Source organism: Alosa alosa, chromosome 11 (assembly GCF_017589495.1).
Source record: "Alosa alosa isolate M-15738 ecotype Scorff River chromosome 11, AALO_Geno_1.1, whole genome shotgun sequence".
In the NCBI taxonomy this organism is placed as follows: Eukaryota; Metazoa; Chordata; class Actinopteri; order Clupeiformes; family Clupeidae; genus Alosa; species Alosa alosa.
The window spans coordinates 1,662,161-1,688,649 of NC_063199.1; the positions used below are offsets into that span (position 1 = coordinate 1,662,161).

Sequence of the window (26,489 nt, forward strand, 5' to 3'; positions counted from 1 at the left end):
AAATAAAACAACAGCAGTGATTGGCTGCAAAAATAAATAATGTCACGCGTCTTGCACCTGTCAACCTGGGCTATCAGGTAACCTAGAGAAAAATGTGAAATTATGAAATATGATTAAGGCATTAAAATGCTGCTTGTTTGTCAGGATACTTTTTCACTGATTTATTTTAAAAATATGAGCTATGAGTGTGAATGTTATATATTCCATCTCCTAATTCTGTTTTACTGGTTTATTTGACAAATAATCTATATGGATTTGCTCTATAAAGACCTTATGTCTGTTTGGGATTGTTTTGAGAGCCTATTGATGCATCTTAGAATAAAGGAATGTCCACAACATTAGTGATGGTTTTTTTGTGTGTGTGAATGTATTTTACTTAACTCATTGAATGTAGCTGGATACTCATGAACGCATGTCTCTAATAGCCACAATTGGAGTAATTTTAGCAACACCGTATTTTGTGTGGCCCATAACGACCCAGTGGATCATGAAAATGTGCCAAAATTCACATTCCTTGCTTGTTGTTGGTACATTAATCCCATTCAGATTGCCACTTATCTGAGATGTAAGAGTTCAGTATATGTTTAAGGTCTGGGGCAGGGATTTGACATTCTGTGACTTCTTCATTGAGGGCTTGCTTAGCAGCACTGTCCGCTTTCACATTTCCCCTCAGACCAACATGGCCTGGGACCCAGCAAAAAACTACACTCAAGTTCTGGTTCTTTAGACATTCTAGTTGATCAAGCTCAGCTTTGGTTGTACTTTTTGCATGACATTAAAGCCTACTGGAAAGATTTTTTAATTGCAATTTAATTGAATGCAATTTACTTTTACGATTAAATAAAAAATAATTTATCCCTCTCACCCATAGTTTTCTATTTATTTACAAATGTACATAGGCCTACTGTACATTTATACATAGTTATTCTACTGATCTTTATACTATTCATCCTGCACATAGACTTATTCTTACTACTCTTATAATGTTGTTTCTGCACTACAATGACACTGTTTCCACACTGCACATAGCTGTATGTTATGTACATATCTGTTACATATGTCATATTGAATATCCATATTTATTCTGTTTTATTATATTCTGTTAATACACTGCATATATCTATATTATTATTTCTACTATTATAATGTTACTGCTACATCTACATACATTATTCTACTTATTGTATGAGATAACTGCTAATACACTGCACATATTTATATTTAATTCATATTACTCTAAACCACCTTCTGTAAATCAACTGTATACTACTGTCTACATTGCACTATATTTCTTGACCTGTCTCTGTATATTTCATCACCTTTCTATACTTTGCATCCCATTGCATGCATACTGTAGCTACATGAATCACAGCTAAGATCCTTGGTTGCTATGAAGGCCAGTCGTTCTAAATGGATGGTTGCTATGGCCAAAGGCCAGTTATCTCTGCCGTTGTCAAGCGGGCATATCCTAACTTTATCTTATTTTAAACATTTCTATTTTACTTAGCCTACTTCCATACAGTGAGTCCCATTAAGAAGTGGCCACTTCATTCGCGCTTACCGTGATTCACGCAGCAACATTATTAAATTAATCTGTCACCATATGCCTATGCCAACGTTTGCAAAGAGGAGAATCTTTTCATTTGATTCACAATGAAACGTTACATTTAATGTACATGTAAACAATGAGTAGGCTAGTTTTGGTTGTTGTTGGTGGTGTTACTGCATCCCTTAGTTATGCCTACAATGCAAAATTGTTCCCTCATGATTGTTAGACGCAGTTCAAAACATTGCGACGTGAAATGCCACCACAAAACATTGTTTGTGAATCGGTCTTATTAGGAGTCCTCGCTTAAGCCGTCACAGACTCAGGCGCTACTTTTAGGGCTAAAATGCTTCCTGAATTACTCTTAGTAAAAAAAAATAGGAGTCCTAAAGTTACGAAAGGCGACGGTTACGAAAGTACAAGCATCTCATATCAAATGACCATGGCATTACGCTAAGCAACATAAATCCCATAACGTTACAGCAACATCTCCTCCCTATGACATAGCTAGCTAGCTTCTAGCCACAAGAAATGATTGATGTTAAATCTCCGCTTAGCATTCTAATAACAGAAGGGGCACATTTATGTGGACCACTACAACATAACTCATTATGTCTGTAACTCTATAAAACTCATAAAGGAAGCACACCATCCAGCACATACACATGGAAACCGATATTTTAGGTACTTGGCCACAAACTCAAAACGTGTCTCTCTGAAGCTCTGTTCTAGAATCTTTGCTCTGAACACTGAGTTGCTAGGCAACATCAAATAAACGAAATGAGAGTCTTTTCAAGGTATTAAAAGTGTATGTGTGATTACGAATGGATGTGTGTGGTTTGCAATTAGAATAAACAAGAAATAACATTTCCAATAATTTCCCATGATAAATTACATAATATTTGCACCTTCCTTACTTGTGAAGCTCACACCGTATTTCAAGTACACTAGTGAAATGTAATGCAACGTTGCCACCTAGCGTTCAGATGTAGGCTATTTAACATTAACGTGACATTGCTTGCTTATTCTTTCGTCAACTCCATGCTTTTAGGAAAACAATCTTTTTATCATAGTTCCCTCTTCAATGAGCGATTACCAGCTCCTTTTTGTAACAGAGATAGCTGTTTATTGTCCCTAGGTTTACAGAAACACCTATTCATATTAATACGTAGCCTATGGAGTGCTGCCGACCACTGTTCATTACGGCCCAGAATGCCTTGCATGTCTTTACAACAAAACAACACAGTAAAACCTAAATGCCCGTAAACATATGCATTTGCATACTTGTAACATTTTTAATAATACTCTCCCATCATGATAATTAACAATAATGAAAAATTTAATTTGAATACCGTCAATGTGAAAATAACTGTACTACATCAGCAATAAATAGCTAATGTTCTCTTTACCATGTCAGTTTGTAAGTCCATACTATCCCATGGCAGAGCAAGGATTTCATAATTGGGCAAGGTTGCCCGGAGACATTGTGGCTGCCCAGAGACATTGTGCATACTTAGAAGGCATTGTGATATATGTACAAGTACTGCAAATGTGGAAGGTGATAGTTACCAAATATAGGTGGGTGGTTTGCCAAATGCTGGAAACTTTTGGAATGTTTTCTTTTTTTTTTTAGCTTATGCACCCTCACATTGGAGTCCCGAGTTCAAATACAAAATTTGGTATCGATATGTGACAGTGTTCCTGAGATATGGACAACTTCCTGTTTCGGAGCTTCGCCGCCGATTTCGTTTGGCTGTGACGGGCAAACGCTTTCGAAAATCAAAAATCCTTCTAGTAACTTTTGTGAGGCTTGGTCCATGTACGTCAAGTACGTCAAGTTTCGTGGCGTTCGGACCAAATTTGTGACCTGTGAAAATTTAGTTTTGCTTTTTGTTCAATCCAATATGGCGGACGAACGACACGCCCACCTGACGTCATCTTCGCGACCAACTTACACCGGTACTGACCGTACGTTTTAAAGTTGGAACGGTGTCTCTGTCTCAAAGGGCCTAGGCGCTAGAGCTGACAAAAAATTAGGGAGACGGGAATAATAATAATAATAATAAAACTTAAGAAGAACAATAAGTGTGCTGCTTTGCAGCAAGCACACTTAATAATAAAACTTAAGAAGAACAATAAGTGTGCTGCTTTGCAAGCAAGCACACTTAATTAGGGCTTTGCACCTCCGGTGCTCGGGCTCTAAAAATGCCACTCCATGGGAGCTTGGTCGTTGCTTAGCGACTAAGAGGATTACAGAAAGGAAGCATTGGTGAGGGGTTAAACCTGTACTTTGCTAACGTTAGCTTTGTCGTTCAGCGTTCAGTAACTTTCTAACCAAAATGCCCATGAAATTCCCCTAATATATTTCTTAAACTTCATCCTAGTGAGGTTGCTTCACCGTGAAGCGCTTTGAGTGTCTTGAAAAGCGCTATTTAAATGAAATGTGTTGTTGTTAAGGTTAAACAGACCTCATAACTGAACTTTCACTGGTAACGTTATTTTACACGGAATAATAGTGCTTTAAGTGGCGCACAATAACAAAATCATAGACAAACTATATCATAAATCCGTTAGTAAATTAACGTGTTCACGACGTTGTTGCATCAGGTTATCATAAGTGATGACATTAACGTTAACTGAGATGAACAGTTTGAAGTTTAACGTCGGCGATTGAAATGACCGCGCGGCACGTTAACGTTACATGTTATTACGTTTGCACACTAATTTAAGTTAGATGTTGGACGCATAAAGTAACGTCATGCTGATCATTAAACTTCAGTAACGACAGGGTTTCTCTTGATAACCTAGAAGCTAGCCTACAACTCGTCGTCACATCAAAATAACAGTTAGATAAACCTACATCAACAGAATGCGAATTTGGACTCACCAGTATCAGATTATCAGACATATTTATTAGCAACGGATTAGGCTCGTCTTTATTCCTTTCTGCCTCGAGGCATGAAGAAACCTTTTACTGTCTATTGAAGAAAGTAAGTGCCAGCACCGCAAATGTTGATGATTGGAGGAGGTATAGTGCAGTCCTCATAACCGCACAAGAACACGGAAGCAACGTGGATTTTACGTGCCTACGTATGTGTGGAATACAATGTGATTGGTCGATAAATCGCAGACAAGCCCCTCGCCTCGGCTAAGTGCAATTTATTCTGCGCTTTTCAATCGCCTTCTGTCATTGCAATTTATAAACTGTAATCTATAGAGAAAATAGTCTACCACATTGACCAGCACTCATGCTAGTAACGTTTTCCGTTGTGTAAACGCATTTCACCTCTTCTCATACAGAAATCAGCTTTGACCATAAAAAAGGTGGGGGGGAAATAACATTTTGTCCAGAGAACAAAATACATTTTGCAAAGTGCCCTTTAAAGTCAGATTATGTTCCTTTTTGCCGCTTAATGCCTCTAAATCATGTCATGTTTGGTATTAAATAAATTATGGAACTATCATGTAGCCTAATACATAGCCTACAGGAATACAATCATTCAATAGTAATTCATTTTAATATGAATAGGCTATTATGGCAAGTCTGATGTACCCTAGTTCATCAACTTCCCGGGTTAGTTAGCATGTTAGCTATAATTTCCCTTAAAGCAACACCAAAGAGTTTTTTGTACCTTAAAATAATGTTTCCAAAATTGTTTCAGTGGTTCATCAACTCGTAACAGGGTGAACGGTACTTTCTGCATTCGCTTCGCGGCCCTCTATCGGCTATAACCGCACTATGTACGTTTGCAGAATCGGATAGCGGATCTGTAGTTCGATGGTATGAGACATGAGAAACTACAAATTTGACTACGGCTGCCAAATTAGGAGACAAATGTTGTGATTTGTTGGCTGTTCATGCATTGTCTGGTTGTGACAGTGTGTCATATCCATATGGCAAAGGAAAAACCTCAGCAATCAATTTGATGCTCAAGAGGAATCTTGATATGAAGAATTTTACAGATGTAGTAGCTGATGAGCATGAGTGGATGAAGGCAGAAATGGATTTCCTTTCTTGCTTCTACTATGGAAAGACTGTTGAAAGCCTCAGTAACTTGAGATACATGCTATTCAACAAGAAAAGAGATCCTTCTAAAATAAAGTCTTCCTCCAACAAGAGAATGTGCAGCAGAACACATCAAGCTACGGCTGCAAGTCCTTCTGTGGAGAGCTGCTGACAAAAAAACACTTCCCATGTGTACTGATGATGTATCCCTGTTTGGCTGGAAAATAGAGGATGGAATTGCTGTGCCTCTTCATGGCAACACCGACATTGCACCCAAAACAGTTCTACAGCTTGTTGCTTGTGGATGCAAGGCAGTACCAGCATGCTCCAGGGTCTCTTGCACCTGTCAGTCAGATGGACTACCATGCACCACCTACTGCCATTGCAAAGGTGGTGAACAGTGTGCAAATAAAAATTTGAAGATGGCTACACTTTCAGTGGAGGATACTGATGACAGCGAGGGAGAAATGTCTGATTGAATGAATGTTTTTTGGAGACATTTGATGTTTGTGATGTGTACAAGGCCAGCCTGACAACATGTTCTGTAGATAGTTGCTATCAGAATCTGTAAGAAAGTACTACTTTGTTCCTTGTAACTTTGTCTATTTGATTAATTGTTGAGGGTTGAGACAATTTGTTGCTCAGCCTACTATTTCAGCAGTGTGACCTTACCGGACTTTACAGATATTATGTTCTCTGGAGGGACTTGAAATCATTTTTAGCATTTTGTATTGACATTGTTGATTTCTGTTTGAGAAGAGCTTCCATTTGATATCATACATTATGGGTTTATACAGTAATATGCATCTAGATGGTCAAAAAAGGGGACGTGGCTGATTATATCTTTAATAAAATGCTCAAGGGTGCCCGTCAGATTCTGAGTCTACACCCCCTATACTATCAATTTATGCAAAAAAAATTGCATTCGTACCTTGTGTCACACCTATCCTGGGGTTCTACCTGACTAATGGGAAAAACATTTTCCCCAGTGAAAACATCATCATTCACGTCACTTCATGTGGGAATAAGAGGTGGAAAACTGGGGCTAGATTTTGCTACATGAGTTGCCCAGTTGGGGAATCGTTGTAGCAAAGATCGTAGGCTATATGGCGGAGCAAGATATTTCATCAGGAGCCACTTCTGGGAACCCCGGATCGCACGAGGGAGGGTCAAAATCCCCCTTTATGCAGTCCAGAGGTAGTTCCATTGCCGTAGCTCAGGTTCTAGAGTTAGGAATGTGAATTTTGGGCATGTTTTCATGATCCTCAAACCCATCTGACCATTTCAGGTACATTTTTGAGCATTCCAGTCTGGAATTATATCAGATGTGCGCCTGTTATTTATTCTGCTGCTGTTGGCCCGTTGCTACGTACGCTCATCAATACATTAACACAGGGGCAAAGGAGATATTTTCAAAGTGAGGGGGACCAAATTGTGAGAAAAAACCCATGTAGTGAAATCAGGCTTCCAGATATCGTACTGCCACTTCTGATCCACTGTCAACCATCATCATATTTTAAACTTCCCGAAATAACATTGATTGTTTTCAAGGCCAGATCTGCCCTCAGACCAGCTTCTTGCTATGTGGGAGCTATAGTGTCTATTTATTTGCAAATGTAGATATTTATTCTTATACATAGCCATAATCTACTGCCCTTCATTCTATTCTTACTGTTCTGTTTTTATTCTTTTTATTTTTATTCTTATATGTTAAGTGAGTGTTGTACTTTGAGAGCAAAGATTAACCGGAGTCAAATTCCTTGTTTGTTTACGCAAACCTGGCCAATAAATCTGATTTATACAGGTCATCATATGCTTATGATCCAAACACACATGATTAAATAGTTACGCCTACTTTAACAGTCTGTTATAGGGTAATGTTCGTAATTTTATGTAATGTCATGTTTGTTTTTTTGTATTGGTTTGTCTAGTTAAATGTTTTCCCTATTTATTTACGTTGTTTTTGATAGTTTTCGTGTTATTCTTAGTCCTTTTTACTGCTTCTAAGTCAGCTGAAACGTCGTTGACGTTTGTCCATTGGGAGCTTGCTATGGCTAGCTTTTGCCCTAGCTGGGCATCGGACATCCTTCCATCCATCCGTGAGCGGTGCTGCACTTCACTGTCTGGTCGAGGGGATCTCTCGGGTCAGCTGGACCTGGGCTACTCTGCGGGAGATCTGCCGTGACCGCCGAGCTGTTGCTGACCTGCGAGCTGCCATGCCAACTGCAGACTAACGTTAGCCTAGCGGTGAGGAGCTGCAGTCTCACGGAGTAACAGGCGGTCGCTGTTAGAAGTCCACCGAGTTGCGCATCTACACGATCGCCCACTACTTCAAACTGTGCTTCCAGTGATCTCCAGACTGCAGTCTACAAGGCCTAACGTCAACGTGATCTCCAAACTGCCAGTGAATTCACTGGGTTGATCATTTGCTATCGTTAAAGAACTTTGTTGGCATATCGGTTGTGAAGACACTGTGCAGTTTTCACGGATCACCATTGCCCTTGGACATTTTCAGCTGGTTTGGAAATTGGACTAATTTTAACATCACCTTCCCCTTTTTAAATATATTTTCTTTTTGTTTTTTCACTTTTTATTTGTTTATTTGTTGTGTTGTCTGTCTTATATGTCTTGGTGTCACGGGTACGCTGGCGACTACGCCGCTCCGTCCAGCATTTTTTGTATTTGTTATTTTTTAAATGTATTTGTCATGTCTTGATGTCATGGGCACGCTGGCGACTACGCCGCTCCATCCGGCATCGTTTGTCTTGTTATGTGTCTTGTTTGTTGGAGCGCTTTGGGTTGCACATATGTGCATGTTAAATGCGCTTTAAAAATAAAACTGACTTGACTTGACTTATAAATTTGACGATCAAATTACCAAAACAACATGCACTCTCCACTATATTTGTTATTGATGTAATGTTAGAAAATGTGAGGAAACACTTGTAATGGACCATTACCAGAACACATTGTAAAGACCACATTTCAATTAACAGACAATTACAATTATATGCAACTTACTTTGCCCTTATAATCAACTATTACTATTTCAAAAATATCTAAATACATTGAATTGATTAAAATATATATACTGTGTATCTCTTTTTCTTCCCCCTTACCTCACTTGTGAGGTAAACCATTACCAGTCATCAGCCATAGGGTAGGCCTAGCCTACACACAATTTACCCATATGGCAATGGCTATATTTTGGATATATTTAGGCTACATAATATAGGCTTAAATGTCACTCGGACAGACCGACAGAATTTCTTTTTAACTCCGACAGTCCTGCATCAACCTGCATTAACATTGAAGCTACATAGCCTAAACGAATGCTTTTCTAACATGTACTGTATGTTCGATTTTGAACTGTCTGCTTTGCTTATAAATAAAGTTGTAGCCTACTTTCCTTTGTTCAATGTTCTTGTTGAACGATGCTGGCAAGCGTCTGTTTCCCTGTCATCATATCATTGGTCTCGTCTCGTTGACTCTCTGGTTGTAATTTCACCCGAAGTTGCTGCACCTTCCAATGAACGTTCAATATCAATATGTTTGTTCTGACTGAAAATGACACCGTCACATGCCAAAAGTTTGTAAGACAATGTGGGAGAAACATGGAATTTAAAAAAAAAGAAGCGTTTTCATCTTAACATTTTTATGAAAAATGGCATGTCCAAAATTATTCATACCCTTTTTAAATAATCAATGGAAACATCTTTATTTGCCATGCAAGCTCTTGAAATGGTCTCTCCATGTCTCCACCATGATTGTAATTTTTCATAAAAATTTTAAAAAAGAAAAACGATTATTTTTTTGATTCCACATTTCTACCACATTGTCTTACAACCTTTTGGCATGTGGCAGTGTCATTTTCAGTCAGAACAAACATATTGGTCGAGAGAAAATCAACATTACATCAAAATTTGCCAGGGGTATGAATAATTTTGTTCTTATATAATTCTGTTAATACACTACATATAACCGGAAAGTATTCAGACCCTTTCAAGTTTTCCACATTTTGTTATGTTTCAGGCTCATCTTAAAATGGATTCAGTTAATTTTTTTCTCTCATCAATTTACACTAGTCAGTATTACTAGGGATTTTTTTCTAACTGACTAAATCAAATTGTCATTAAATAGGCTGATCTCATCCTCTCCCTCTGTGTCCGTGACTCATATGCCATTTATTATCCGGTATTTTTACTTCTATGGTAGCTAGCCGCCTCAACTTCCTGTAATTGTTTCAGTGACAGTCTGAACCATCCAAAAAGTGTTTTCATACAGCAAACAAACTGGATCATGGTTCAGTTTGATCCGGACCGAGTCCACCTCTTTTGGTCAGATCGTGGTTCAAGGCACCTTTCTCACCTGCAATACTGGTTTGAAACAAACTGAAAAGTCTGAAAGTCCGGACCAAATAAGGTAGGAGTGAAGCCCTAAGTCGTTTTGGATCAGTGTCAGCTAAATAACGAAATGTAAATGATTTAGTGTCCTTTGTATAATATGTGTGACCATTGTGTCTGACAGTGTGCTATAGAAATAAATTTGATCTTGAAATTGAAAGTTAACATAGCATTGAACCCAAATCACTGAATAAACTACAAGGAAATGGAAATGTTAACTTTTATTCATACAGTATCAAAAGAGGCACCAGTACATTCACACAAAGATGAAAGAGAGAAGTGTCATTTATTGATCTCTTCATCGATAAAGAAGCTATGTACAAAAATATACAAAAAAAAAAAAAAAAAAAAAAAAAAAAAAACACATTACGACCCAAATCATTTAAAATTGCTTAAAATAAACAGGCGTACACACTTCATTCATCCTCTTCATCATCTGACAGTGGTCTGGCTCTAGGAATGAAAAACAACACATGTTCACTTTCATCTTTTTGAGTCAAAGGCCTAATCCTATTTCTTCCCGCCTCGCTGTTTTAGAACCACTGTTGTACACAATAATATTCTAATTTTATAGCAACCACCTACAATACTTTCTTAAATAGAATTTGACATGATTTCAAAAGGCCATGGCTTAAAAGTGGTCAGACAAAAAGTTTATGAAGGGGGTAAATGTACTCATCTAATTTGCATATCATGACATCACTGGATGGCAACCACCTAAAATTATGCATCTTTCAATAAATACTAGATGTTCAACATATTTGAGCAGATTTATTTTCTACAGCCAGGGTAGTCTAGCAAATCTCCCTTGGCTTGCGAGCTGGAAAAATGAAACTTCTATCAGGCCAATCACATCGTCGGCGACGGTGAATTTCTGCGTTAATTACCTGCTACTTGAAAACAAAGATGATGGATGCTGCTGCTGGCGAACAGCAGGCTTTGAATCGTGACTCGAGTTAAGCTTTTTTTAAATTGGCAAAAGTTTGATCAACAAGCCATCTAGCTCCGCTGGTGGGAAAATGCATGGGACTCATTGTAGCCGGTTGTAGCGCCATCCTATTGCGTGCAGAGAAAATTTGAAAGACAACCGTTTATCCCGCCCCTCGGATTGAGCCTTGAGCCCGCCAGCATCTACGGTTGTGTGAGCCGTGGATGGCTGTGTGTATTGTGTTTATGTTGTATATTGTCCTGAGCTGTTGTCATGCTGTGTGATCTTGACCTGCTCATTTTTAGGTTACTACAGTGGTAGTGTGTGCTGAATGCGGCAATTACTCCCAGTGGGGAGAGTGGCTACGATGTAGCAAAACACTGGCCTAGTGTGGCCAGGGTGTGCCGGGTTTGGCAAAACTACTCCCAGTGGGGAGGTTGTGTGTTTGTATGTTTCTTTGTTACTATTTGGCTCAGGCTTAGCCGTCTTCATACTTTTGGTGTGATTGTCTGTTTGAACTTTTATTTTGATTTATCAATAACCGGTCATCTCAATCATTTACTTCCTTGTTTGTGTTTACTACTCTCCTTTTATTTAAGTTAACTAGTTACGCAGCCATATGCCCCTAGGCATTTTAACATCCAGGCTTAACAATGCCAAAGAAAAAGTGTGGCTCCACTTCATAAAAGGTGGAATGCCACTTGCACTTAAAATATTTTGCACTAATCTGTTAGGCTACATTTACATTTCTTTACTTTAATACTGCAGATGTTAAGTAGGCTGCTACAAGTTGCTGCACATTATTGTTATTTAAAAAATAAACAATCAACAACAATTCATTAGGGCATCAATACTCCTCTAATTTTAGGCTGCAGCCAATTAAAATATACAGCCCCTCTTGCTACTTTGAAATCACCGGTGTGGAAGTATTTTGTTGTTCATTCACGTCAATTAACACTAACTTAGCCTACTCAACTTAGCAAGTGAAAAGATGATCTAGGCTAGTTACAGTCCAAAATTACTTTAAGGCTTAAAATGCACATTGATAAGTACATATTCCATGAACCCTAACCTTGAGTCTCTTCGGAGTGTGCTGAAACGATCAAATTATCATTCTGTGCTGTTTCGTTTCACTATGTTCACGTCTCTGTTTAGCCTAATGTTTGTTCTGTTTACATTACAACCTCGCGGTTGGAACGGTTTCAAAATAAAAAGCGGTTTCAAAATAAAAGCCCCCGAAAGAGAAAACGAAAAGGCCAAAAAAAGTAAACAACATAAGGAATGCATTAATAATAATATATTAAAAAAATCAAAAATGGAATCGTGACTTTAAAATCGAAAATTAAATCAAATAGATTTAATTTAGGGATAGTTAGGGAAAGTAATGTTTAAGTCAAGCCTGATGCCTTTAATCTCTTCCTCATGGTGAGGTATAGGCTACAGTTTATTTCAGGGTTCCTAAACCTTGGTTAAGATTCAAATTCAAGGACCTTTCAAAGGACTTTTCAGGCCAAATATCCTCAAATTCAAGGACCTAATATGTCGATACATTTCAAGTGCGGCATGGTGGCATGGTTAAATCATGTCACCTCAACAGACCATGGATATCTTGTCGCAGTTTTCTTTTACTTTTGGTCATGACAGATGTGGTAGGCCTATTCTATTTTTCATGTTTGGCATAAAACTGAGCGGAAATAAACTTCTAGATTTTCCTTGTTTAGTTAAACTTGTTACCATGAACCTGATAATTTATTCATCAATATGGGTTTGCTATAAGCAGTAAACACCAGTGGGCGAGTTACTGGACAAGTTACTTTAAAAAAAGTAATTAGTTACAGTTACTTCATCCAAAAAATAACAAAAAAAAAGTTACTCAGTTACAAATTAAAAAAGTAACTAGTTACTTCAGAAAGCAAGTACTGCGTTACTTTCAAGTACATTTTTAAATGCTCAAATGTGACCCCATGCACCTCCACCCCTCTTTAGCGGAATTTAAAATACATTTATTTATTAATTCAATTATTTAGGATAAATCTGAGTATTATAATGAAATGGAGACTTACAACACATTATTAACAGAAACAATGTACACAAATCTAAGCTATTTTAATGTTGCTGTGGGACAAAGTGAGACTAGCCTCCAATCAAATGTCATGTATGTAGATATCAGAGGAGGCTCCTTCATTGACGAAAGGAAGGAACACCCTCCCTAAAATTTCAGAGAAAAATAAAAAATATATAAAGTGAATTACTAATCTGATAAATTACTGTTAATATTACTATTTGAACACTTTGAATGTACAAAATTGTTCCCCTAGGTCAAAATGCCAACAGCACCGCCTATCGCAATTGAAAATTACTGTATGGAGGAGCTTCCTCCTCAAGCCCCTCATTGAAGTCCATTATAAACGCCTCAGACCCCAGCGTCTCGTGAATCACGTAGTTTTCAATGGCCAAAGGAGGAAGCTCCTCCGTACAGTAATTTTCAATTGCGATAGGGGGTGCTGTTTTTAGCGGCAATGGTGAACCAATGAGCAGCTAGCTGCTCTGCAAGAACGTTATCTGCAGTCATACAGCTAAGAATCTTGTGTTGAACGGAAAGCTTGTTTTTTGCTCGTGAAATAAAGAGCACAATGGAATCAGAGGACAATGTCCATCTTTTATACATTCAAATACAGTGCGAAGGTTAGGATCAAGGCAGGAAGACAGTTCCAAAAATTCATATTCCAAAATATATAAGCTTTATTGCAGACACAGGTCCAAGGCTAGTGTAGGCTACTGAATGCTACATAGTATGACAAATACTCTGGCTAACTGGTACTGTAACGTAAGCACAGCTATAGCCTGCAGCTGGCCCGTCACAAAACGTGGACAGTTCAGGGATTTGGTGATAAAACATTTTTGGATAGTTATGCGTTGATATAATCATCCAAGTTATGCCTTAACTCATTGAGTGCCAAAAACGTAATATTACGTTTTTCCTTCCCATGCGTTGAGTGCCAAAAACGTAATATTACGTTTTTAGCTTTTTTTTTTTTAAATTACAAAACTAGACACTCTAACACACCAAAATGTGATTTTGGGAACTCTGTGATGAATAGAAATGAAATATATGACGATCGAAAACTCATGAAAACACACAATCTGGACATTTTATCATAACTCGGTTGCCGCTTTGGGTTGAATCAGTGACGCATGCACGTCAGGTCAAAACCAGGCCATTTTCGTGGGTCTATCACTAGGTGGCAGTCTCGCCAGTTCTCGCTGATCGCTTCCCGGAAAGTTTACAGGCAACACAACAATAATATATCAACATTTCTAGAAAAAAACAGCGATTTTGATGAAAACTAGCCACTGTTTAGGTTGGGATTTCTCAACAGAGGCATGTAGAAATACACGGTTTGCACCCACTGAGAGCTTAAAGTCTCACCTTTTAAACAAGCCATTGTATGTGTTCATAGCTATAACACAGAATATGCTGTGGCTGTACAAAAATCATCAACAATGGTCTAGATTGCTGGCACTCTAGGACAAAGCTTCTGAAAACAGCTTGGCATTCAATGAGTTCACTAAAAAAATTGTTAAATAACGTTCTTCTTGCTAATATGTTCTTGTTTTCACCGTTCTAACTATCTTTGGATGGTAACATTGTTAATGATTGTTTCAGACCATGATTCATTCCTTTAATGACATCTTCAATAACATTTGCCTTTAGAGTATAAATTCCCACTTAGCTATTACAACCAGTCTTTAAATTAAAGCAATTTGGCTTTAAAAACAATAGCATGCTACAAATAACCACATTTAAGGTCTATTTTTAACTGGTAAATAGTTACATGGTTTTATAAAACAAGTGTCTATTTTTAGTATTATAGACTTTTCTGCAAATGTATGACATTGAGCAAAACCTCAAAAGTCTTGGGTAGGCTATGTTATTCACCTATTCAGATTTTGAAGGAGAATATCTGCCTTTTGGAGAGTATGATCGATCGTCTATTGACAGTGATAAGTATATAAGTATAAGTATATATACTCTTTTGATCCCGTGAGGGAAATTTGGTCTCTGGTCACTAATCCGTGAATTAGTGAAACACACTCAGCACACAGTGAACAGTGAGGTGAGGTGAAGCACACACTAATCCCAGCGCAGTGAGCTGCCTGCAACAACAGCGGCGCTCGGGAGCAGTGAGGGGTTAGGTGCCTTGCTCAAGGGCACTTCAGCCGTGCACTTTGGGTTCGAACCGGCAACCCTCCGGTTACAAGTCAGAAGCGCTAACCAGTAGGCCACGGCTGCCCCCGATAGTCACAGTGCGTCTGTGAATGGAGGTGCGTCTTTGCGTGTATACGATGGTGTCCACTAGAGGGCTGCATTGGGATTGGGTCCCGCGGGACCAAACACAAATCTCGCGGGACCGGGCGGTTTCAACTTTGCTGCGGGCGGGAACGGGCGGCTTAAAAAAAAAAAAAAAAAAAACACTGCGGGATCAGCATGTAGCCTAGTGTTGTAAAATTGTGCTGCGGCTCCTTTAAAGAAGCCCTATGCAACAATTTTAGCAAGAAAGACCTTAACTCATTGAGTGCCAAAAACGTAATATTAAGTTTTTCCTTCCCATACGTTGAGTCCCAAAAACGTAATATTACGTTTTTAGCTTTTTTTTTTTTTAATTACGAAACTAGACACTCTAACACACCTTATATGTGATTTTGGGAACTCTGATGAATGGAAACGAAATGTATGACGATCGAAAACTCATGAAAACACACAATCTGGACATTTTATAATAACTCGGTTGCCGCTTTGGGTCGAATCAGTGACGCATGAACGTCATCTCAAAACCAGGCCATTTTCGTGGGTCTATCACTAGGTGGCAGTCTCGCCAGGTCTCGCTGATCACTTCCCGGAAAGTTCACAGGCAACACTTTATATTTCATTAAAAAAACGTTATATCTCCATTTCTAGAAAAAAAACTGCGATTTTGATGAAAACTAGCCACTGTTTAGCTTGGGATTTCCCAGGAACAGAGGCGTGTAGAAATACACGGTTTGCACCCACAGAGCTTAAAGTATCACCTTTTAAATGAGCCATTGTATGTGTTCATAGCTATTACATAGAATATGCTGTGGCTGTACAAAAATCATCAACAATTGTCTAGATTGCTGGCACTCTAGGACAAAGCTTCCGAAAACAGCTTGGCATTCAATGAGTTAATTATGCAGGTTGAGAGTCGTTCTGATGGTTCTACAACACTTTCTGGGTGCTTCATCTCCCTCTATCGCTTCTCCACGGAAAAACCGAATATGCAACTTTCTGAACCCGGACCGAGTAAATCCGGATGTGACTCAGCGGAAGTATCTAATCGCGCCTTGAAAATGTAGTCAGATTGTAGCTTCTAAGAAGATTGCAAAACGGACGCCCACTTGGCTTTGTTGCTGTTAAAATTGTAAGTAGCCTACCCTTGGGTGAACTTCGTTTTGTAATGTGGTTTGATAGTCTCTTGAACAACGTGTTTGCTCGACCGTTTTATTGTGAGCCCTGTATGTGTTTAGCTTGGTTTCTTGATAGCTAGCTTGCTAGCTAGTGGAGGTTTAGCGTAGCAGTCACTTGCTACCGAAGCTGCAGGGGGAGCTTTGTTGTGAAAAATGCGAGCCCAAATCCGGCGAAAACCCAGAAACAGCGAAGGAATAACCAGACCAGCATAGGGCTTCTTTAAGAGGGCTCCGTCTGTCTGTGTGTGTGTGGGAAGTGGGTAGAGCAGGAATAGAGAGAAAGAGGAAGCAGACGTGTAGGCTATATGCGACAGGAGCATAGTTGGTGGAATAAGTTTAAGTCTTGTAGGTGTGCAGTGTCCGAAATAAACCTCAGGCTAAAAGCCAAGCTCATTCATTTGCTCATCAGAAACGGGATTTTACCCCAACATTATTTTATAACGTCGGCCCTGGAGGTAACGAGTCTCACCTGGTTTTCTGACCACGGTCAGAAACGAAGCAATCAGGAAAGGTTAACACTAGCGACAGGATGGAGAAAGAAACATCCCCATGAATCTCTTTATTAATAATGACGTGTTTTCTCCTGCGGGACGGGAGAAGACACAAAATCAATGCATCTCTATTATTGCGCGGGCATAAATTCTCAGAGCTTTGCGGGAGCGGACATACACATTGTGGGAGCGGGCGGGAGTGTAACACACACGTTGCCGGGGCGGGAGTGTAACACACTTGCGGTAATAGTCAGAAATTTAGCGGGAACGAGATGAAAAAAACAGTCCCGTGCAGGGCTCTAGTGTCCACTAAGCTTACAATGCTTATTACCTTCTGCCCAACATAGCTGGAGGTGGCAGTGCTAATCGTGATAGTGTCCGTAATGGATGTGGTACAGACAGTAGGGGTAGTAAAAATAGGGCTCTGAAGAACTACAGTCACTCGCAATAGGAACTGATTTGACCAGGCTACTTCATTGTAGGCCTATAATAATGGTTTGTGGTTATAGTAATAGTTTACTATTGTTGGTTTACATCTTAGGCCTACTGTTTTCCTAAATTTGTTATGTGGGTAATATGACAAAAAAGAAAGTAACCCTGCTCAAATATGTTCAACATCCAGTATTTACTGAAAGGTGCATAATTTGAGGTGCCTGCCATCCAGTGGCAAATTAGACGGGTAAATGTACCCCCTTCATAAACTTTTGTTTATACTCAAAGATTTTTACATTTACAGTAGGACTTCATCTCTGACCACTTTCAAGCCATAGCCTTTTGAAATGTTTACATAAAAATCCAATGGTGTTGTTTTCTTAACCTTGGCGCCTAAGTTTGCCAGGTTTAAATAAGTTATGAGAGGAAAATATTTTTGTTTGGTGTGACACACATACCTGTTTTAATGCTTTTTTAAAAAAAATAATTTGTATTAATATTTATTTTAGCATTATTTTACTTAGAAGCTAAGGTTGCTAGCACAGTTGTCTAAAAAGAGATGACAAGACTTGCACTTTCTGTTTGCAGTTGTGTTATACAGTATTTGGGTATATCTCATTTTGTCCTGCCATCAATTTAAATTACCTCCTAGGAGCCTTGGATGCACTGCTGCTACCAGCTTCTTCCTCCGATAATGGCAGCTCGTTCTCCTTCTCTGGTTTTCGGCTAGGTCCGCCAAAAAAATCCCCAATGCCCTTCTGCCACGCAGGAGTCGGCCTCGGGCACACAGGATTACCGCCAGCATACTTACTTTTGGCTGATTAAAGAAGGCATCGTCAAAAACAGCTTTAACTAGTAATAGTAGCTTTAATAGTATTGTGATTTTCTACAAATCATTGACTACGTAGTTGACAAGTAATACATGCATTATGGAAGCTCACCAGAAGCACTTGCTTGAGAATTACAGGATGCATTTGCAGAGCTGGAGGATCCAAGCGACTTTCTTGGTGCGGATGCAGCCACAGCTGGGCGAATAAATGTTTTAAAAAACAGAATGATGGGTCATTTCTCTAGCAGAACGCGTATAAAATGAGATAAACGATGTCAATTTTAACTTAAATAACAAGTAACATGATATCGGTAATAACTTAAACAATGGCCATTCATGGCGCCAAATTACGGTAATGTTAGCTTGTGCAACTTACGTTACGTGTTTTGGACCTAACGAAACTGGCGCCAGTTTTAACATCACAGCAACTAGGCCATCTCACCGTTTGCCGTGACAAGTAGTTAAATCCTTATTTCCTCCGAATTTAATGGCGTAACATTGAACAGACCATAACACATATCTGAAGCAAGTTAAGGTTAGACATGTGGCTTTCTGCGGAGATAAACAGTAGAACGCTAACGTTACCAAGAGCTGGTAGCAGACAATAGTAGTTGATGTTTTAGGAAATTGTTGAAGTCTCATGAGAAGCGGCAATCTCCGCTTAAACTAAACAGACATTATACCGAGTCTTAGTGGGGGGAAACCACCAAAATACGCCAAAATACTAAGGGAGTGACCAGATATCGTTAAAGTTAACCGGCTCAAACAACTTTGCGATAACGTTCACGTTGGTTACGTTACCCGATAGAACTCGAGACATATAGCAGCTAACGTTACTGTTTTGCCGATTCAGGGAAAGTCTTAACTTACCCTTTCTGTACGTCCCAGGTACACCATCAGCCTTTGTACGAACCATATTCGGGTTTATGCAGGGATCTGCTCTAACGAAATCGCAAATTAAAGCTCAAGCTGGTGGAAAAAAACAGCCTGTGACTTTTCGGATTCCCGCCAGGGCTTAAATCTTACACTTGGGTAGTGTTCCGCCTTCACATAGTCATCTCTCAGCTCAGCCAGTAGGGGTTGGGGTTAATGGTGCGTTCAGGCCACCTGCGAATATCAGGGACCTCCCCTGTGATTACGTTGTTTTCCCACCGCGAGTGTTCATGTGCTTTGCCATGCGAACAACATGGATGCCACAACAAAGGTTAAAACTACGCTCACTAATCTCAAATAAACAACTGTATTTGTTTAAAAATATGGTGTAAGACGCTTGTGACAGAAGGATGCAGCTTTCAGGTGACAAAAACGACACATTTCCAAGTTCACATTAAAACGGTGGGACATGAAATGCCACAGTGACTACGAACGAACTACAACGTGACGACAAAAGTGAAGATGCAACTGGGCAACTCCGTTAGCAAAATCTAGCCCCAGTTTCCCACCTCTTATTCCCACATGAAGTGGCGTGATTGATGATGGTTTCACTGGGAAAAGAGATTTTCCCGTGGTCATGAACAGTCGAAGTCATTAGGCATATTAGACTTGATGAAGATCTGCGCAGATCTGACTTGATGCGATGCATGCTGGGTTGAACAATGCTTTTAGTGGCTCTGACCCACCCGTACCTTTCCGAACGTGCCTACCCCCGGGAAAAACTCCTCCCCTTACAAAGAGAGAACGCGGAAGTGGTCGTGTTTGAGTCTCTCCAGAGAATGTCTAATAAGGGGAGAACTGCCACTCTCGGAAAACTTCCGGTTTCTGAACTGGTTGCAGTTCCTTCTGTGGTTCCACATGAGGGCGTTCGTCCACGAGTGCAGAATGCATGGAGGTCTATGGAGCTGTACCCCTCAAAATCCACTTTTCTCGGGATATAATTTTTTTTCAAGTAATTTGAATATTGTATTCGAAAGGGGAGGCAAAGAAAATACACTTGGTGGAGTATTATATTTTTTAAAGTCACGTAATTGTTCTAAAAAGCCTTTCAAACGTGTCAATGATGTCACTCATTAGCACAATGCTAGCGTGTTATGGGCAACAACGACCCAAACTGTAAGAAATCAAAAGGACATAAGTACTCGTTCATTCAATTTTTGACCTATAACCCATGTTGAAGTTATACAAATTACAATCAAATCTGAGATTTGGCCGTATTTAGCCGTCTAGCTCCATTGACTCCCATTCATTCTGCACTCATGGCGATCGCCCCCAGTGGAAATCTGGTGGAACTGCAACCAAAATTCGGTACAATGGGACTTAATACGGAGTGGCCAGGCTCTCCGTAGACGGGCTCTGGTCTCTCGAGCTTTCCTTTTGCCAAAGTGTTGTCTCGCTCCACCCTGATTGGATCTTGTTGCGTAAACGTGAAATCAACACATTCTTACGCGTTTCATACTCTTATTGGCTAGATGTGAACACTGTTTCACAGCTGGTCCTATCCTAGTGAAGATTTTCTTCTCCAGCCTTCATTTTCTCTGGTTCCCCCTCCTACTCAAGGCAGCTACAAATATATCACGACTATTTTATACCATCTTTTTCATGGTTCGAATTTGTGAGAGGAGGATGAAGTTTTTACTTGCAGTTACTATCATAGTTGGGTCGGTGGTATTTCTTCTCTTCCCAGGGGGTTCAGATGCGGATGAAAAGAAAAAAGGCCCCAAAGTCACCGCCAAGGTAGCAGCTAACGTTATTTGGTCAGCGACTTACTATAATAGTTACCGTTGGATGATTGTGTCTAACTAATTCGTATAAAATGCCCTCATCAATCGTAACTATTTAGGTAACGTTAATGTCAATGGACTAAACGTTAACTAGCTGGAGTGTATGTCTGCTTTATCCCAAGGTCTGTCGAGGGACCACTGTAACTTAGTTTCTAAAATGACGGAATTTGTAGTAGCTTGTAGGCCTAACATAGCTTGCAAGTTGAAAATGCAACGTCGACAAACGTTAAAAGTTAAGTTATCTGCCGGTTAACGACATATCTGCGGCCTCTAACATTATGGGTAACGTTAGCCAAAGCTGCAGCTTGGACTAACGTTGCAGAATTTGGACTCAAGTGTGCTGTATTTTCTGTGATCAATATGTTTGTTGAAACCGATTTATCGTTTGGTATTACGGTGTATGATATCCTTTAGCTTCAGCATACATCCATGCAACACAAAGGTAATTTTAATAGGAGACCGCGACGACTGTCGTAAATCGCAATGTAATGTCGCAACGAAATGAGCCACGTCTCACTTGCGGCCTATGGAGCAGCATCAGTGGTGTCTGCATGCCTATGTAAACTCCGACAGTTGAAGTGTGGTGTATCTCCTTCCAGGTGTATTTTGACATGAGAATCGGTGATGAGGATGTTGGAAGAATTGTAATCGGATTATTTGGGAAAACCGTGCCAAAAACAGTGGAGAACTTCATCACACTGGCAACTGGGGAGGTAAGTAAACGGTAACCATAAGTGGAAACAAAATGTTCTGCCTTACAGAGAAATTGACATGTTGGATTAACGACAAATAGAACGCCCACTGAATGAAATACAAATTGTTTTCCAAACAGAAAGGATTTGGCTACAAAGGGAGCAAATTTCATAGGGTGATCAAAGACTTCATGATTCAGGGTGGAGACTTTACCAGAGGAGATGGCACAGGGGGTAAGCTAGTTTATCTTAAGATTTACTATTTTTTTCTACTTAATTTATTTCCGTAGGTCATTCCCTTCCCATTCCTTTCCATGACTTACTATATAATTAATTGTACAATATACCTACCAATGATTTCAGAGCAGCCGGGTAGCATTCAAGTATCTTTTACTTCTTGAACGAATAAATGGGCATTAAATAAATGAATTTGGGCTACTCAAGCAAGCATTAAAGCTAATAACCAGATATATTCAAATTCTTCATAGACATATTTGAATTAATATATTAATGTATAAGTACATTTTAAACTGACATTTTAAAAACTGAATTTTGTTAACATTTTTAACAAAATTCCCTGATCTTCCATGACCCAAAAATGATAAATTCCCTGACTTTCCAGGTCTGGAATAGACTTTACAAAATTGCATGATATTCCAGAAATTCCATTGCCCGTGGGAACCCTGTTCAAATGTGTAAACTGAGATATGGTAATAAAATGGCTGTTAGAAATGGGTCACACATTTAACAAAACCTTATTAACCTTGTATTTGAAGGTAAAAGCATTTATGGGGACCGCTTCCCAGATGAGAACTTCAAGCTGAAGCATTATGGACCTGGTTGGTTGAGCATGGCCAATGCTGGAAAGGACACCAATGGATCTCAGTTCTTCATCACAACTGTTCAGACTCCATGGCTTGATGGGAAGCATGTTGTGTTTGGCAAAATCCTTGAAGGCATGGTGAGTCAATGTATATGCACATATATTTCTATATATCAGCCTAAATGCTTGATGAACATCCATTTGGTCCTGCACCACAGCATTTAATAGTTTTCATGATGTTAAATGTATAAAACCTTATTTTATTTTTTAACAGGATGTGGTGCGGAAGATAGAAGGAACCAAGACTGATGGTCGGGATAAGCCCCTCAAAGATGTGGCTATTCATGAATGTGGCAAGGTGGATGTAGAAAAACCTTTTGCTATTGCAAAAGAGTAATTAAAGTGGAAAATGATTATTTCCCCCTCCCCCTGAGGTTGGGGGAGGAGGGGGGCGGTCCACTGGTGTTTATGTGCATTATGTACAAGTCTTATGGTCCTTTTTGTGGGCCAAATGCTGGAGTTTCAGACTAGTGGCAACTTCTTTACCCAGTAGCACATTCTGCAACTGTATGGTTTGTGAATGGACCTTTTTTGCCATATTCATTGAAAAGAAATGTTTAGTTTGTATTTGAGCCTGGTCCAAAGTCCAAAAGGTTTTTACTTAATACATGTTTTTGATACCACCATCATAAAATGTATGCCAATTGTGTAAGGATATTTTGAGGAATGGTTTGTGTGATTAAGATAATAAATGTGTCACAGGCTCATGTTAAGAGGAACGAAGTTGTTGTTCAACCTGTAACTGAAAGACACCTTAAAAAATAAATTAAAAGAAGATGGTAACGCTTTATTCACTATTTAACACACATAAAGGTAAGTACCACATGAAAGGAGCACTTGAACATCAATTTATTACCAATAGATTGTAAAACATTATTGGGGAATTGGACTTGAAACAGGTAACACATTGGTAGATACAGAGAAACTACGGTGCAAATACTAAGAAAAACTTCCACTATTAGTTATCAACTCCATTAAGAAACATGTTGTGAGTGGTTGCAGGTAATGTACTTTGTACGAAAGTAAGCAAATCATTCTAAGAAACACCTGCTGTAACCATTCAATTCCAGTAACACTTGTAGTTATTTAAGCGTAATATTTATGGGTTTCATCAGGTCCCTTTCCACAGGTGTATAAAATCAAACACTTAGATCATGAACGCAGCCTGCATGGTGCTTGATTAATACACCTGTGGAAAGGGACCTGATGAAACCCATGAATAGACCTTTTTCACAGCAGCCATTTTTTACATTTAGTAGTAAGTACAGGTGTTACTAAATACGTTAATGGAGACTGTTCAGTTTAAGTGCAACAGAATTAGAACCTTAATTAATGTCATTAGCAACACCTGGGCCTGCTGTATATTTCATGTCAAAAATGGCTGCTGTGAAAAGGGTCCTTTGGTAACAGCCCAGGTTTGTTACCAAAGGACCTTTACATTAGTTACATTAGGTTATGTTACCCAGAAATTAAGATGGAACCTTCCAATAAATGACTTGTTCTAATAGTTGGTCACCAGTACACCAATAGGGAGGGAAAGTGAAAACCAGCGCCCCAAGTGGTTGCGTTCCTATCGAAGAGCAGCTCCAATGTTAAGTCCCATAGACCTATTTTAAAAAAAATATTGTGAAGCCAAAATCAGCGATGTTATCCACCAAAAATATTTTTCAGTGTCTATACAGTAATAATATTCTAACTGAAAATGTCGGACCCTATTTTGCCTTATTTAAGAAAATCGAAATTGCTCCTTTTGTTTCATAAACGAACTACAAAAGAAGTCACGTGACTTTACCCTTCAACGTTACTCCGCGGTAGCATGGTTTGTTTATTAGCCTGGTTAGCATTGACACTTAACACTTACAGCTAGCTCTTCATGTGAGTAGAAGCACAACACCAGTTATCCTGACATAAAGGTTATCACCACGCGGTTTACATCACGTTCCGTTATTACAAAAATATGTTAAGCCAGTTAAGCAAATTGCGTATTGATCAGTTAGAGATTAAGCGCCCAAACATGTGACGTCACATGCAGCTGTAGTTCCTTATCACCGTGTTACGACAAAAACTCAAAACAATTCAACTGATCCTAAAAATAAGGCCACTTGAAGCAATAGAGGTGACCCCAGTGCCTAACATATGGAAGGCATTAAATTAAGATCCCAATGTGCACCGAGATATATTTTTTCTAAAAAAAAAATCCCATCCACTCCGCTAAACTCTAGGAACGCAACCACTAGATGGCGATGATATTACTTTCCCTCCCTATTTATAATAGGGGGATTCGACTTGATGTAGCCTGTGTTGTGTTGAACCTGCGCGATTCAGCCATGCACACGCCTGGACTCGAACCTGCGAAACAGCAGCACCTCGGATCGGGAGGCGAGCGCGCTAACAATTGAGCCAATAGCCCAGGCTACTGGCTCGCATGCCAGCAGCACTCTTGAGGCGTCGGAGAGTGAGGTTTACCAACATTCCACAAGCACAGCTAAGCTAGCTGGCATCCGTTACACTCACCTCCCTAAACCTCACTCCCGATCCGGGTCACGGCACCAATGTAACCTGCATTGTGTTGAACCTGCGCGATTCAGCCCTGCACATGCCCGGACTCGAACCCGCGAAACAGCAACACCTCGGATCTGGAGGCGAGCGTGCTAACAATTGAGCCAATAGCCCAGGCTACTGGCTCGCATGCCAGCAGCACTCTTGAGGCGTCGGAGAGTGAGGTTTACCAACATTCCACAAGCACAGCTAAGCTAGCTGGCATCCGTTACATTAAGCTGACTGCATAACATGATTATTTCTGAGATTCTGATACGTTTTCAACCATGACACATGCACAATTCCGGTTCTACATCAAGTCGAATCCCCCTAATGTGTTTCTTCCATTTCCCTAACATCCACAGGAGCGATTCCATCATGGAACATCTTAAATACTGGGACCTTTTTGCTGATGTTTTTACAGTTTACTCAATAAGTAGCAGAAACCACACTGTAAAATGAAGTTGTTTGTTTTTTACCTAGGTTTTCCCTTTCCCATGCAATCAGCATAACGTTACCATGTATGTTCTGCAACATTATCAAGTTTTGTGATTAGGTTAGATGAAACATGACCATGACATGAAACCATACTGTAAAAAAAGGGCGTCCGACACTTAGCCTACATTTAATCAAAGCTACAGCATTTACATTTTAGCAGATGCTTTTATCCAAAGCGACACACATGTCAATTACATTATGGAACGTTGTCTCGGAGCAACTTGGGGTTAAGTGCCTAGCTCAAGGGCACAATGATGGAAGCTGGGTATTGAATCTACAACTTTTCAGGCTACTGCATACTAGCCCTGCTCCTTAACCGCTATGCTACCACCGCTACAAAAAAAAAAGAAAAACTGCAAAACACAACATTTTACTCAGTATCGAAGCTTAAATTGTATTGTAAAATGAAGCCCAGTTTCTGTGGTATTTACAGGCTTTTACCATACAAAACATACATTTATGAGTTAGATGATTCAATTTTCCATTAAAGCAACATTTATACCATGGGTACATATTCCACATGGTGGCTAAAATATTTTAGAGTAACTATTTTAGATGAAGCAAGTTGAAATAAAGTAAGCTATTTTCTCATTGTAAACATGCATTCCATTGCCCTTGTTGATATCAGGGTCATATCAAACCACCCAATTTGAGCAAGAGTTCATAGGTCTTAGGTCATAGAATGTTTCTCAAATCTGGTATCACTAATAGTTTTGAAACTACAACCTATTGAAATGTGAAGTAATGTTAAGCATTTTTGTAACGAAGCCTTTTTGTCCAACTTCCAACATTAATACTCATATTATGAGTATTCATATTATACTTCTTTTTCAACAAGTCAAAATAGAACAATGAGTTGCTCAAAACATGTCCCTGAAGCTGTTTGCAAACAATTCCCCTCAGATTACACATTATCAGCAGCTCCATTCTTGCCAGTTCCAGTCCCTTTCAGAATAGGGCCTATTGCCTTAAATCAGTGTTTCTCAAAGTGTGGTCCGCAAGCTATCCCTAGTGGTCCGCAAGCAGACGTGGTAAAATA

The 26,489-nt window shown here is 39.4% G+C and overlaps 2 protein-coding genes across 2 annotated transcripts; one reads left to right on the plus strand and one right to left on the minus strand.

The window, feature by feature from the left end:
* Nucleotides 1-10,161: 10,161 nt before the first annotated feature.
* Nucleotides 10,162-19,296, minus strand: pclaf (PCNA clamp associated factor). The gene is made up of 4 exons (XM_048257555.1): nt 18,993-19,296; nt 18,235-18,318; nt 17,939-18,110; nt 10,162-10,408 (listed from the first exon to the last, which is right to left on the minus strand). Exons 1-4 carry the CDS (start codon nt 19,036-19,038, stop codon nt 10,372-10,374), a joined length of 339 nt encoding a protein of 112 aa, XP_048113512.1. The 5' UTR covers nt 19,039-19,296; the 3' UTR covers nt 10,162-10,371.
* A 1,206-nt stretch (nt 19,297-20,502) lies between these two features.
* Nucleotides 20,503-23,197, plus strand: ppib (peptidylprolyl isomerase B (cyclophilin B)). Its single transcript, XM_048257553.1, has 5 exons — nt 20,503-20,792; nt 21,439-21,552; nt 21,672-21,765; nt 22,308-22,492; nt 22,629-23,197. The coding sequence occupies exons 1-5, from the start codon at nt 20,658-20,660 to the stop codon at nt 22,749-22,751; spliced, it is 651 nt and encodes a 216-aa protein (XP_048113510.1). The 5' UTR covers nt 20,503-20,657; the 3' UTR covers nt 22,752-23,197.
* Nucleotides 23,198-26,489: the final 3,292 nt, after the last annotated feature.